At 39.4% G+C, this 15,888-nt stretch overlaps 1 protein-coding gene across 1 annotated transcript in view; it reads left to right on the plus strand.

The window, feature by feature from the left end:
- CLIC4 (chloride intracellular channel 4) overlaps nt 1-15,888 on the plus strand; it is a 70,065-nt gene that overhangs the window by 19,258 nt on the left and 34,919 nt on the right. The window contains exon 2 of the mRNA XM_044237460.1: nt 14,687-14,796. Within this exon, the coding sequence (XP_044093395.1) occupies nt 14,687-14,796 (110 nt within the window). The remainder of the gene's footprint in view (nt 1-14,686; nt 14,797-15,888) is intronic.

Genomic DNA, 15,888 nt, shown 5'->3' on the forward strand with positions numbered 1-15,888 from the left:
ACCCCAAGATCATGATCTGAGCCAAAGTCATAGCTACCCAGGTGCCCCTAAATGAAAATATTTCCAAAATATATTAATGCTTCCTTGACTTCTTAAAATGCTGAATTTACTGCCCATTAATGCCAGCATTCTGATGAATTCTGTAATGTGGCAATGACCTGGGGAACTGTTGAGGTATGGAAGACTATTTTTGCCCTTCTGCTAAGTGGCCTCAGCTGTTATGCTTTTTGGATCTAGATCTGTTTTGTGTGTGTGCATGTGTGAGATGTGTGTGTGTGTGTGTGTGTGTATTTCTTCCCTTGCCAGCTTAGCTCTGTTGATGCAGCCCCTACTTTTCTGTTGTAATCTGTTGTAGTTTGGTAAGCCAAACTTGTTCAAATAAATGCGGAATAAGACTAAATCTTTCCTGAGAGCTTGAATGTCAAGTTGATGCGTTCAGGTACACGACCTTCAGATTTCAAAGAGTTAGTACAAAGAATGTAGTTATTTTCCATGTCAATTACATGTTGAAATTATGATACTTTTTTTCTTATTTTTTTTTAAGATTTTGAAATTTATTTATTTGATAGAGGCACAGCGAGAGAGGGAACACAAGCAGGGGGAGTGGGAGAGGGAGAAGCAGGCTTCCCGCTGAGCAGGGAACCTGATGTGGGGCTTGATCCCAGGACCCTGGGATCATGACCTGAACTGAAGGCAGACACTTAACTGACTGAGCCATCCAGGCGCCCCTTTTCTTATTTTTCTTTTTAAAGATTTTATTTATTTGAGAGAGAGAGAGCACAAGCAGGGAAGCAGCAGGCAGAGGGAGAGGGAGAAGAGTGAGAGAGAGTACAAACAGGAAGTTATAAGGCAGAGGGAGAGGGAGAAGAGAGAGAGAAAACACAAGCAGGGGAAGAGACAGGCAGAGAAGAGAGAGAAGCAGACTCCCCGTTGAGCAGGGAGCCCAATGTGGGGCTTGATCCCAGGACCCTGGGATCATAACCAGAGCCAAAGGCAGACACTTAACCAACCGAGCCACCTAGGTGCCCCGAAATTATGGTATTTTAGATATATAGAATTAAATATTTAAATTAATCTCACCTTTTTCCTTTTTCCTTTTTTTAAAAAAATCTGGCTACTAAAAATTTTGAAATAACTTTTATAGATTACTTTATATTGAATGTAGTTCATGTAATTTATCTTACTTGGTAGTAATGTTCATAGGAATGAGATGGTGGTTGTACCATAAAATCATGAGATTAGGCAGGTAAGATTCAGCATCTCTTTCTCACCTTGGTGTAAGAAATTATAAAAGTGATTGATAGAATGGACATCAGACATCAGACTTCAGTTCTCCTGCTCCTCAGTTGTATGACCTAAGGCAGGTTCCTAAGGCTGCTTTAAAATGTTTCCTGGGGCACCTGGGTGGCTCAGTGGGTTAAGCCTCTGCCTTCCGCTTAGGTCACGATCCCAGGGTCCTGGGATTGAGCCCTGCGTCAGGCTCCCTGCCCCCTAACCCCTGCCCCCACCTGCTGCTCTGCCTACTTGTGATTTCTCTGTCAAATAAATCAATAAAATCTTTAAAAAGAATTCCTCACTTTATCTGATTAAAAAAAAAAATCTGTTTCCTTATCCAAAATATGAGGAAAACAGTATCTAACTTCTTACGGTTATTGTGAGGATTAACATATATAAAACATTTTCATAATAGTGCATATCAAGTGAGAAGTAAACTGCTGAATTAAACAGTAGCTGTTAACTTGTTTCTAGGCCACTTTGGTGACATTTTCGTTTGTTGTATTTGATTCCCATAGAGAGTAGAATCAGGGTTGATCCAGGCAGAAGAAAAGGGTTCTACTTTTGGTTATCTTTTTTTTCCTTTATTGTCAGTCAGTATTTTTAATTATATATGACATATAATTTGCTCCAAAGAGATAAGAAACTTTGTTCCTCCTTAGGCTTTTGATGGGTGAATATAACTTAGACATTCTGGCAGAACTTGTTTTTGTTATGGTTCTGTTGTGCTTAGATGGAAAGTCTGGTCATTGTATATCTGACACTTTGTTTTAACGAACGATTCTAGCTGAGACATTTCAGATTTGATTTGAGTATAGATTAGAGTGTTTGTTTTCATTTTCAGCTTATGTTTCAAGTATGTAACAGTATAAAAATACTCAATAGAATCTTTCTCAACTGTCATACATTCCCTACTTTATTTAAGCTAGTCATTTTTGAGTGATTACTTTGCATTCAGCATTTTTTCAAGCAGTATGAAGAATTCTAAAGAAGTTCTGTCATCTTTAAGCAGTTTAGTATCTTCGCAGTGGTTAAGGACAGGAATAAGATTGTCATGTGTAAACATTTTGAACATGATTTATCTTCTTTTATAATTTTCTTAAATCCTCTGCCCACCAAAAAAAAAAAAAGGAAAAGCAAAACAGTACAGAGGTGTATAAAGTTAATACTGTCCCCACCTCTCCTAAAGTATGTCGTGGGGTCAACAATATCAATTTTGGTTTGTAGCCTTTCACACTTAAGAACTGGTTTTAAGGGCACCTGGGTGGCTCAGTGGGTTAAGCCGCTGCCTTCGGCTCAGGTCATGATCTCAGGGTCCTGGGATCGAGTCCCACATCGGGCTCTCTGCTCGCCAGGGAGCCTGCTTCCCTCTCTCTCTCTCTGCCTGCCTCTCCGTCTACTTGTGATTTCTCTCTGTCAAATAAATAAATAAAATCTTTAAAAAAAAAAAAAAAAAGAGAACTGGTTTTAAGTCAAGGGGGTACTTGTACGGTTATCTTTTGAAGGGATTTCTCTCTTTTCCGGCAGAGTATAGGCTTACACCCACCCCTGTCTTTTTTAAAGATTTTCTTTATTTATTTGAGAAAGAGAGTGAGAGGGAGCATGAGAAGGGGAGAAGGTCAGAGGGAGAAGCAGACTCCCTGTGGAGCTGGGAGCCCGACCCAGGACTTGATCCCGGGCTCCCAGCTCATGACCAGAGCTGAAGGCAGTCACTTACTCAACTGAGCCACCCAGACGCCCCGCCACCCCTGTCTTGAGGCTCTCCTCTACCCAGTTGCTCAAACCAGTAATCTGGGGGTTGATTTCTTTCTTTCCTTCACTTTCCACATGTAAATCCTCACATCCTCACAAGTCTTTAGGATTGTACCCTCCCAATTCAATTTAACCCATGCATTTCTTTCTAATTCCATTGCCTCAAATTCAAGCCACATTCCAAGTCTCCCAATGTACATTCTTTGCCAGCTCCATGTCCGCAGCCTGTTCTCCGTATGGTAGCAAGTGTTATTATTTATTGTCTTAAAATGGAAGTTGGATTTTGCCCTCATATGCCCCTGCCCTTCAGTGGTATCCCATTACCCCATTCTCTGGCATTTCCCCCAGGCTCAATGAAGTCGTGAAATTGTTCTCTACTTAGCACATACTTTTTACTGAGCACTTAACCAGATGCTGGACAGTGTTTCAAGAGATTGTCCTATTAACTCATTTAATTTCCTGACTATGAAGTAGGTAATCCCCATTTTACATATAAGGAAACAAAATCCCAGAGAGCTTAAGTAGTGTACCAGGCATCACACAGTAGGTTAGGTAGAATATCAAAGAAGACACTGCTTCCAGAGTCCTTGTTGTTAACCATTGTATTAAATGATTTCCTTCTGTACGGTAGGCACTTGGTGAACATTTCTTAAATAAGTGAGTAAATGTTCCCTCTGTAAGCATAAAATTCAAATTCCTTAATTTGGTCTGGAAGATCTTTGATGATCTGGCCCCTGCCAATAGTGCTTTCTCTCGTACTCACGCTGGCTCTTGCACAGCTGACTCCTTCTCATTCTCTAGGTCTAAGAGATCTTTATGTCATCTTTTCTAAAGTAGGTGCTCCTTATCCTTATTCTTACTACTTTGTTTTGCTTTTGGCACTTACTATAGTATATGTTTTTAAATTGATATATTATCTGTTTATTCCATAAAAATCTAAATTTCATGAGGTGTCAGGTCTTATCTGACAGTTGTTTCTCCAGTGCCAACTCCCAGTGCTTGGGAGACAGGAGGCAGGAGGTCCTCAGTAAGTATGTGTTGTGTGTGGAATAAATATGCCTGGATCCTGGGCAAGGGGTGCTCTTTCTGGGAGCTGTCCCATAAATGAGGAAGAGAGCCCATAGCTTGAACATCAGTGGCAAGTGCTACCCAGCCCACTGAAATCCCAGAGCAAAGTCTAAATGGCAGCCTGTAGAAAATAGAATTAATTATAAGCAAACCTGAGCCCCGAGTGGCTATTCTATCTCCTTTAACTTATGTTGAGAACTGTGTTTTTTCTTTCCTTACCAAATAAATGTTTTAATTCTTCCTGCTACTCATAACTGGAGATACATGGTGAGGATGATTTATGATTGTGAAAAACAGAAAACTCTACCTCAAATTGTCTTTAGCTACCAAGGAAACATATGTAATATGAAATAGATCTGGGTTGGGGTCCCTTCTTTGCAATTCTCTTGGCTCTGTTGTTTTTTTGGTGTTGGGTGCAGCCTCTGGCTGGCTTCGGTCACATTGGCCACAGGAGCCACAGGTTTCATTCACATCCAAGGATTTCCTCCTCTGGTATCTTTGTCTTAAGAGCAAAGACTGGGACTGGATCTCATCACTGAGTCTTGCTGCTTATCACTGGCAAGAGGAATGGAACTATCATGGCTGACTTAGACTTAGAATCGGTCCAGATTACTCTCAGCTTTGGGGATTGGGTCATCACCCATTGTGTCCCTTGAGGGAAGGGTGAACAGATGCCTGATCAAAAATGGGAGTTCTAGCAGCAATAAAAAGTGGGAGAATGGGTGTTGGGCAGGCAACTCTCGGAGTTTGTTATAGTGGCTTCTGTGGTTTGTTAGCTCTGTCCCAAGTTCACCTAGAGAACTAATTTAAATTTTTGAGAAGCCTTATTCTGAAAGGTTTGCCTTTTTTTTTTTTTTATACTGATCGCCTGGAGTTTTTTGTAACTCCTGAGGCTTTCATTGTTAGCAATCAATAGAAAGTTAATACGTAGTAAGGCATCTGCAGCAGATGAGGTCTTATGGGAAGGTTAAAAAAAAAAAAAAAAGTATGCCATCACAGTGAAGTGACAGTCTAGTCCAGGAGATACAGTGCAGGGATATGAACAGTAAAGTAATAATACACAGTAACCATTTAAGAGATCACAAGACAACTGAATATTAATTGTTAAATAAGTGGCACAGACTTGCTGTTGCTTAAAGTTTGTAGATGCAGAATCTTGAGCTCCACCCTAGATCTACTGAATCAGAAGCTGCATCCTTGCAAGATCTTCTGATGATTTGTGTTGATCTACAAGTCTGAGAAGCCAGAGTAGAAGTTGAGCGGACAGGTGACTGGTTTGGGCCAGAGTGATCTAGAAAGGTTTCTTAGAGATGAGGCTTGAGCTTCACTTGAAGGACAGGGGCAGCAGTGGGTATTTGTGTGGAGAAAAGGAGATTTGAGTCACAGAAGTGTCCAGGTTCATGTGGCCCATTGTACAGGACAGATAGGAGAGGGTAATGGAATCATGGTATAGGGTCCTCAAGAACGTGGGTGGGGAAGTCATCTTGGGAAAGGAGAAGTGAGAACTTTTGCAAAGATCTAATTTTAAAGACTATTGTACATGTTTACAGGCTTCTTTTTATAGTTAGTTCAATTCTCAGCTGCATTAGGTTACTGAATCATAATTTGGTCATTTACTAATGGAAACAGAACTGAAAAACTACAGGAAAATGAATTCTTTCACATTCTCGACAGGTTTACTTATCTACAGTTGTAGGTGGAAGAAGCTTAAAAAAGACTAAATTGTGGGCTAATTTGTGTATTTTAGTGATTTCCTCCAACAGTCTTCAAGTAACCTTGAGTCTTGATGACTTTAGTAATTACTATAAATTTTAGAAGTTTATTTTATATGGTTAAGCACAATTATCTTTGTCTTATACTTTTAGTTGCTCCTTCCTTTTTTTATATTTGAAAATAAAGTAAAGTGAAAGGACATATTTTTGAATAGTTTTGAATGATTCCTCAGTTTAGTGATTAAGACTAAAGCAAGAGAACATTGAGTTTCCTGTTAACAGCTGAATTACTAACTCAAAGGAGGAGCCATGGCAAACTCTTAAAACTGAAACCCCCAAAAGCGTGATTTATTGGGGTATGTTTATGAGACTTTCGAGAAAATATTAAAGTGTTATTTCAGTTGTTGGGAAATGTGGCTTCTTTTTTTTTAAGGTTTTATTTCCAAGTAATCTCTACACCCAACATGGGGCTCAAACTCAGAACCCCGAGATCAAGAGTCACATGCTTCACTGACTGCACCAGCCAGGTGCCCCAGATGAGGAATGTATTTTGAGTTATACTGTATCTTATATTGAGTTTCATTTTTAGTATGTTTTCATATTCTTAAATTACTCAGATTCAACTTTGTAGAACATAGGTAATACAGAGGTAGGAACCATGCCTTTTCTTATTCATCACTGATCTCCAGTATTTAGTGTAGGTAGGGCCTTACATGGTTGATGGATGATTAAGAAATATAAAAAATTTTAATTTAAAAATATTGATTTTTTTGTCTGTCCTTGGAGATAATATATTACTGGTAAAGTAAAAATGAGTTATAATTAGAAACTATTCATACAGAAGTGGAAATTAGATGAATATAAAAACTAGTAATTTGAAAATAATTTTATACTTTCAAGTTGTAGGAATAAGAACAGTACAGAAACCACCCAGTTTACCTATTAACACGTTACCCCATTCACTTTATTATTTGCTCTTTCTTTTGAAGTTGCACACACTGTATTCCCTAAGATTAGGAATATGTATCTGGTATCACAAAATTATAGTTACCAGCTTCTGTAAAGCAATCTTCAACCCCCCACCTCTTTCCCCAGACCACTCCCCCACCCCTGCTGCCCTTCCAGAAGAGAAAACTAAAAGGCCAAAATGCTTAGGTGACTTACCCAAGTGTAAAGTTCCATGGTTTCTAAGTGGAAAATCCAGTCTGTTTTTCAAGTCAGGTGTTGGTCCATGTCCCTAACATCACAGAAGAATCTTTTTTTTTTCTTCTGACAAGTCCAATCATTTAGTAATATAATAATTAAAATTTGTAATTGTTTTCCTACACCAGTTACAACCATCCCACAGAATAAAAGACTTGATCTACAGAGGGATCTTTGTTACCATAATGTCCTTAACATTATATTTGGCGGTAAGATAAGCCCTTAGAATGGTTATTGTTACATTGTTTTGCTTCTGCTTCTTAGTTTATATAAATAAGAATGTTCTTGATTTTGAGTGTCTAGATGTTTTTGTTTTGTCTTTAGATTTTTATTTGAGCAAGCGAGACAGAGTACAAGCTGGGGGAGGAGGGAGGAGCAGAGGGAGAAAGGAGAGAAGCCTCTCCCTCCAACCATGGAGCCCCAAGTGGGGCTCAATCCCAAGACCTTCAGATCACGACCTGAGCCTAAACTAAGAGTCCGTCCCTTAGCCAATGGCTTAACTGACTGAGCCAGCCAGGCGTCCTTGAGTGTCTAAGTTTTAAGGGCTTTTAGGTTCCTTTGGTTTAAGTCTCGATATATCCTGCATTGAGGACAGATAGAGTAGTATTCCTTTAAAGTAAGAGAGGAGGCTGTTATTTACCAAAACTGTGTCTAACGAATGGTGACCGGGTTGCTGGTCTACAAAGAGCAGAGTCCGGAAGGCATCACGAGGAATTCAAGTTCAAAGTCTGACTGTGGAGTAAACTTCTTTCCAGTCTTTATTTTTGGCATGTTTTTCCTCTGTGTCAGTATTTACCGAAGTGTGGTCTGTCCACCAAATGCATCAGAATTAGAATTGCTTGAAGTGCTTGTTAAAAATGCAGATTCCTGGACCCCACCAAAGACATACTGAATCCAGATGTCTGGAGGTGAGGCCTGGTAATCGGTATTTTAATTTTGTATTTATTAAAGATTTATTTATTTTAGAGGGAGTATGTGTGTGTGTACACACATACGTGGGGGTGGGAGGGAGCAGGGGAGCCTGATACGGGGCTAGATTCCAAGACCCTGCGATCGTGAACTGAGCTGAAGGCAGACACTTAACCGACTGAGCCACCCAGCTGCCCCTGTCACTTTTGTTTCACATTATTCATATGTTTGGAGTGGGAGACTTTTGTTTGCTTGCTTTTTATTTTTTATTTTTTTGAAATGAAAGATTCATGTGCGTAGTACAAATATCAAAAAGTGTGAAAGGGTTCTTAACCCCTGTATTTGTTAACTCCTTCGGTTCCCATCAGCAGTCCAACTAGGTGGGTCATCTTATTGTTGCCATTTTGTGGAAGAGGAAAACTGGGCCCAGAGAGGCTGGATCACTTTTTCAAAGTCACACAGCTAGGAAGTGGTGGCATTCTGTGGGTGTGGCTCTTAGTTAACCACCTTCCTCTGCTGAGTCAAAATACATAAGAATGAACTAGATGAATACATGTGAAGAGCTTGTCTGGGGAGAGTAGAGCATTCCTTTTCAGTAAGGTAAATGTTTTATGTGGAGCTCAAACAGCCTAGCATGCAGTTTCATCTAACCCTTGTAGCTGGGTATCCTCCTGTCATTTCACACAAATCTGTTCTTCTGTAAATTGCATAGAACCGAACCTGGAGAGTAGACTCAAGGGCCCGGTGGTACTAAACCAGAAAATGGTAGCATCTGAGGTCTTTCCCATGCCCTGCCGTTGGCTGTATTTTATTTACATCACCAGAGCTTGGGATATAGTAAATGCTCTGCCATGTATCCTTTGGCTCCATTTGTGGGATTAGTTCCATAGTTCTTTCCCCTTTCTTATTTTCTGGAAGAATAAAGTAGGGATTCTAATGACTAAGCGCATGAACTGAAGAACGCATCGTTAGGCCTTGAGTTCTGTGCCTGAAGCATCTTTATAGTCCAGTAACGTTTACTAAACCCTTCCCATATGCCAGGAACTGTGTGTACCCTAACTGATTTGACCCCCTAGTAACGTGGTGTAGGAAGTCAAGTTTCACAGATGTTAAGTAATTGACTGAAGATTACACATCTAATAAGTAATGAGGTCAGGATTCAAATCCTCTGAGTCTGATTCTCAGCCTTGTTTCCTTCATGCTCTGCAGAGCCCGTAGAAGGATGATGGCTTATTGAACCTGAGGACCTAGCATGGTCCTAGCATGTAGTTAGGAAAAACTGAAGAAATGAGTAATAGAAAGGGGGTGATTTTGCCCATTTATCATGTTGTTTTGAGACTTTTAATGGAAGTCAGCGCAAGCCATTTTGTGTATTCAGACAGCTAAGTGAAATAGGATCCACACTAAAGGTGAATGAAGCCTTAAAGCTTTTAAGTTTATTCTTTTGGCGGCATGTTGTTGTGTGCATTCCCTAGAAAATGTGTCAAAGAAAATAACTTAATGGTCAGGAGCCCATTTTTACCTTCAGGTCCCAGGCTTGTCTGTCTTACCCTAGTCAACCGTCACCCCCACCACCAGTCCCTTAAACACAAAGAAATAGAGAGGAACAAAGTTCAAGCTCACCTTCTTGGGTATTTTAAAATGACTGTTCTAGCAACTGATTAAACTAGGTTTTCTAAGTGAGCCATTCCTTAACCCTGAATTAGTAAAACATTAAAATATTTATGACATCTGCCACTGACCCCTCTTCAGCAAGGTAAGAGTTAATCTGGCAGTTTCTGATTAAATACTGGTATTAGGCAATTCAGGAATTACAACAGAGGCCTGGAGGGAGAAGGGTGAGAAATAGTGTGTGAGAGAAACCTCTGATAGCAAGTTAAACAAAACTGCCCCTTTTAGAAGAACAAAACCTAAATGAATGGGAGGATTGATCCTTTATGTCTAGTATGTGTATATTTATACTTGTAATTAGTGCCTGTATATTTAAAACAGCTTTATTGAGATACGATTCATATGTCATATAATGCGTCCATTTAAAATGTACGGTTCAGTGATTTTTAGTGTATTCACAAAGCTGTACAGCCATCACCACAGTCCAATGTTAGAACATTTTTAGCACTTCAGAGGAAATCCCTGTACTCGTTAGCAGTCATTCCCAAACCTTTCCTTCCTGCCCCACAAAAGCCCTAAGTAGGTAACTACTAATCTACTTTCTATCTCTGTGGATTTGCCTATTTTGGACATTCCACATAAATGGAATTGTGTCCTGTGATTTTATTTTCTGACCGGTTCCTTTTATTTAGCATACTTTTTCAAAGTTCATCCAACTTCTAGCATATATCAAAATACCTCATTGCTTTTTGTTATTGAATACTATTCCACTGTATGGATATACCTCATTTTCTACATTTTAAATTTTGCTTTCTAAATTTAATATGTCTGAGAGACTTCTGTTTCTGGGAAGGCAGAGTAGATGAGTTTTTTGTTTTTCTTTTGTTTTTTTTGTTTTTTTGTTTTTTTGCCCTGATCTATCACAGACTCAGAGCTAGAGGAGTTGGCAGCTGGAAACACCAAAAGGTGCAGGCAACACTCTAACAGAAGTCCACTCTCTCTAGCCAGAGGACCAGGAAAGGGACAGTGTGGGCTTAAGACAGAAGACTCAGGCAGTAGCTGCTCTACTTCACACACCGCAGGGAAAAACTGTGACTGTACTCCTGCCTTTGCCAGCAAAGGGGCCACATGGTTAGCCCAGACTTCACCGTCTGAGTGTGGTCTTTAGTTAACAGATCCTTTATCGATTGGCATTGGGTGGTCTCCAGTGGTTTGCCATTACAAATGGAGCTTCAGAGTTCCTCTCTTTGGTGTCTTTGGGCATCTGTATAAATGTTTCTACAGAATAAACTTATACATGTGAAATTGTTGGATGAATAGCACAAATGAAGCCTTCAAAAATAACTGTTAGATTGATGACTTCAAACTATGGAAATACAGAGGAAGTTTGATATTTTCGGTCAGCTTTTTCTCTGTGTAGAGCAGGTCACTTCTAGTCTATCTTCCAGTTCAGTGATTTTTTCCTGTCTCCCTTCCATTTGGCTGTTCGGCTGTGAGCTCATCCTCTGAGCTCTTTTTTTTTTTTTTTTTTTTTTTCGGTTATTTTATTGTGGAATTTCCTACTGGTTCTTCTTTACATCTTCTCTTTCTTTGCTGAGACTTTTTCCAGTGTTTTCACTTGTTTCAAGCTGTTCATAATTTCTCATTAAGGCACTTCTACCACGGCTGCTTTAAAATCTTTATCAGCAAATTCTAACATCTCTGTCATCCTGATGGTGACAGTACTGATTGCCATTTTTCATTTAGTTTGCTATGGTTCTTAGTATGACATGTGAGTTTTGATCAAAACTTGGACATTTTCATATTATGCTATGAGACTATGGATCTTGTTTAAGCTTGGTTTAAACTTCTCTAACACTCAAATAAGACTTCTCTGACAGGTCTCTAGAGGAGGGTGGGCGGAGAGATGGGTGACAAGGACACTGCCTTGTTACAACCAGTTAGAGAATGAATAACTTGTGGCCTCCATTGATACCCCTGGGGCAGCTACCATTTCTGCTTGGCGGGGGTGGGGGTTCCAGTTCCCTATGTAGTCGCCATTGACGATACCTGTGGTTGATTGTGAACGTCCCGATTACTGTATTCTGGGCCTCCTCTGACCCCCCCCCCCCCGCAACCCCCAGTGGGGAGGAAGGAATAGGTCTTTACTGGCTGGCAGGGTTGAAACACCTGGCTCCTTCCTTGGCCCCCTTGGACACCATGCTGGAGGACACATTAAGCCTCCAGAGGGGTGATTGCATGAAATTGAGAATAAAATGATGTAGATCATAAAAAAGTTATAGTGTGATCACATTTTTAAGAGAGAAAAATAGTACGTACACAGAAAATAAAAATCCAGAAGATTAAGCAACTAGTGAATGGTTCAAAGGTAGGGGAACTCTGACCTTCTGCAAGGGTTTCAGTTTTTAATTACTTTTAAAATAATGAGTGTACTGTTTGAAGCGGTAAAAAGCAAAGTTCTTTTTTTTAAAGGTATACTTTTTTCTTAGGCGCTGTTATTAGATATACCTACATGTTAATTTTTGTTATAATAAAAAACTGGGTGTAGAATAAGGTATCCTGATTTTCAGGGTATAATGCTTTCCGCTATGCCAGAACATCCTCCTCAGTCAATTGTACCAATAGTTTATGTTCTACGTAGTTCATATTGAAGAGCATGCTTTTGATCCTTTCCCTGGAGTGGTATTTTATTGAAATGTTGAAATGGAACTTTATTAAGACAACATGCATTAAAGGGGGAAGGTTTTTGACTTACGACTTCTGGAGATCTGAATCTTTCCAGTTTCACTATATTTGATGAAAACATTATTAATCTTCTCATGCTATTAAAAGTTCAGAAAAACTTGTACTTGGCAGTTTTTCTTATTTGAATTGTCATGAGTTTTGGCAGTAGTTGATTAAAATAGCTTTTTAGATCTATCTTGAAAAACGCGTACTTTCATTTGTGTGTGTGTAAAAGAATAGTTTTGTAGAGAGTATGAGATATGCAACAAGTTTTGGATATGCCTGAGAGACTACATTGGTAAAATTTCCTAGAAAATTATAGGCAAGGGGGGGGTGAAAGGAAAGGGGCCATTTGCATCTTGACTAAGTCTTCATGTAGCTTCCGTGTCCCAAGATCCTTCTGTCTGAACTCCAGCATAGGCTCTGCAGACTGTCGTAGGAAATGGTGGTGTGGTGGTTTTGATCTGTAGCTCGTCACTGTTTTTCTCCAGCATGCCTTGGGTTTAATGTCTTTCCAAGTGCCTATATATAATATCTTTATTGCAAATTCTTTACCAATATAATTATTTTAACACTGCTGTGACAGGCTTCTTGGGAAAGTATGGTTCATTCTACAGATAAAACAAATGAAGTAGGACAAGGTGAGTCAGACCTGTTCTTTGTCTACCAATCTTTACTGCTTTTTCAGTCAGTCTGAAATTTGGTACACGTTTTCTTGTTGTTCCATTTCTGCTGCTAAGCATGTTAATATCAGGAGGGGAAAATGAAACAAGAATGATAATAAGATTTGAGTATCTAAGGCTACAACCTTGTATAAAAATATTAATCATCAAGCTGTATAGAAAGATAATATCTTAACTTTTTCTTATCTGTGATAAACTCAATTGTATGTTATCCGTGTTCTATAGGTGTTGGGATGGCCGGCATCTTCAAAAAAGCAACTTTGAGTTCCAGTTACTTTGTACCATAGGATGACTTAGTACTATGAACTAACTGACTTGTACTTTGAAAAAGGACTCATCCTGACCTTCCCACCCCAGTGTCTTCCAGTGTGTAGAGCAGATGCTTTGCTTTGTGATCTCCTTGGGCGCCTGTAAGAAAACGAGGATTCCTGGGGCCCACCCAGGAATTCTTCTGAATCAGAATCTCTGGCTATAAGGTCTAGAAATCCTCGTTTAAAATACTTATTTAGGTTATTCTTAATCACATTAGAGTTTAAGAAGTAGACCTTCTTTAGGAAGTCAAGTTTTTGCAAGTTGCAGTACTAGGAATTAATGTGATTCACTCTGACTACACAGCTCTGTGTATGTTTCGTTTCTGGTAAAGAATGATTAAAAAGAAAAAAAATGAATTCAGTTGTAACTCTCTCATGCTGTCTGTTTAGGGTAAGGTTCTGGGATCCTCTTTTTATGCCCATGTATTTTGTTAGTTGTGTTATGTTTCATCAGGTAACTGCTTTTATTTATTTACTGTTTTACTCCACCCTGTCTCCCCATTAGTTTAGGAATTAGTAACTCTACTAATGTAACCTCTTACTGAAATGGCTTCTGAATATTTTGAGAGTTACTTTAGGATAATAAACAGATCTCGAGCCATGCATCTCTGAATGAGCTGTTGAAAGTTTATTTTTGGCTTTCTCCACAGACTTTGTGGTGGAGATGGCTGTGTTGCTCCGTAGCAAGTGTCAGAATGTTCTCTTCCAGCATGCTGGCTTGCTTTCCCCGTTCCTGTGCCCGGCTTCCCCCCTTCCTCCTTTTGTAAACTGGTGGCATATGTGACAGAAGTAAAGATCTGTCCCACCCTGATTTTTAGGAAAATTCTATCTCATCATTGAGCTAGGGGAAGTTGTCAGCTGCTCCATTCATATTAAGTAGGGTTACAGATTTTTTTTTTAATAAAGATATCTTGTTTTCTTGCTCCTTGAAGGAATGTGTAAAACAGGATATGGGATTTTATAATGAATATTTTTTTAAATGGGTGGGCATTGGTTATTACTTTATTAACTCTTTGGAAACCTGCAAGTTTTCTCCTTTATGGTGCCCTATTTAAAAAAAAAATACCATCTCACAGAACAGGAAATGACTTAACATTTCGTAAAATTAATTAAAAAGGCAAATTAAAAAATTCAGTGGAATTAGCCACATTTAAGCGCTTATTAGCTATACGTCATAAATGACTACTGTATTTGGTCAGATCGTTTCTACCATTGCAGAAAGTTCTCTAGGACAGTGCTGTAACAGAGTGGTCATTTTTAAGAAGATGGGGGGGGGGATGCAAATGAAAGAGCAGAATAAGCCGCCTGAGTTTCCACCTGTCCTTCTACAGTGCAACTTCTCCTGTTTTCTCAAACCCTTGTGTGTAAGTCAGAAAAAGGTCTATCATTTTGAGTATCACCACCTTGACCTTCTCCAATGTTGATTTCTCTTTCCCAGGCTGGCAGTGATGGTGAAAGCATAGGAAACTGCCCCTTTTCCCAGAGGCTCTTCATGATTCTTTGGCTCAAAGGAGTGGTATTTAGTGTCACAACTGTGGACCTGAAGAGGTAAGACTTCGTTGCAGTTTGAAATCAACTTAAGTTGAGTATATACTGTTTTCAGTTTGATTCTCTCCCCATTCCTCACTTTGCATGTGTATGTTTTCTAAAGGAAACAAATATATTTATTAAAGTTGAGCTGATTTGTGGGCAAATTTAACTTGTATAAATATTACGGATAACTCACAGTGTCAGTAAATTGCGTTTACTAGGCACTCAGTATTTTTAAGAACTTATTGTTTGTTTACCTTTAATTTCAAGAGCCGTACCAGGAGCTAAATTTTAGTGTGGATTCAGGGACAGTTTTGACTTTCCAGTGTAAACGTGGAGCTCTGAAGAACTTTCTAAGCAGACAGCTTACTGGTTTAGAATGTTCCAAACACATGGTGTGTATAATCTGGATCCTTGAAGACAAGAGTGGGGTTTTAGGAGGGTGAATGCTGCTCTGGTCTGTTTGATTTATTCTGCTTTTCAGGGAATAATGGGAATTTTCTGTAATATGATTTTAACCATATTTGGTTAAATATATGGTAAAATAAGAGTGATTTTCTGTGGCCCTGTAATTGGTCTTGCTAATTGAAGAGTTGTCTCTGGCTCTCAACAGACCAAAGTGGAGAGGGCTGAGAAGAGCCCGGATAAAGCGTAAGCTCTCCCTTTACTCAGGAGCTTCTGTTTTTCCTTAGCAAACAGGTTTGAGGTGAAGGACGTTCATAATTAGGGAAAAAGACACTTAAATCAAGGGTTATGAGCAGTTACACTAACAGAAAATCTAGGATTGGGCAGTGGAAAGGTATTCCTCTTGACACAAAGGCAGCAACGTGGTTTGTTGCTTATTATTTTAAGCAAATCAGTCACAAACGGTGTCCAGGAAAGACTGTGGATGGGCTGTCACATGATGCGTGGTGGAATTCATGTGTGTTATTCCTCTGGGTGTCACCAAGCGAGTAATCTGGGAGCTGTCATCCCGTTCCCAGTTCTCAGCTGGCATTCCCTGGACTTCTGTCAGTTTCTTACACTTTATTCTTTAGTTACTGCTAGTGCACTTCTTTGAGATTTTTGGAGACTTAAGGTCTATTTATTGAAAATAAGCCATGGAGTCTT

The sequence above is a fragment of the Neovison vison genome, chromosome 2, assembly GCF_020171115.1.
Source record: "Neovison vison isolate M4711 chromosome 2, ASM_NN_V1, whole genome shotgun sequence".
NCBI classification, from domain to species: domain Eukaryota; kingdom Metazoa; phylum Chordata; class Mammalia; order Carnivora; family Mustelidae; genus Neogale; species Neogale vison.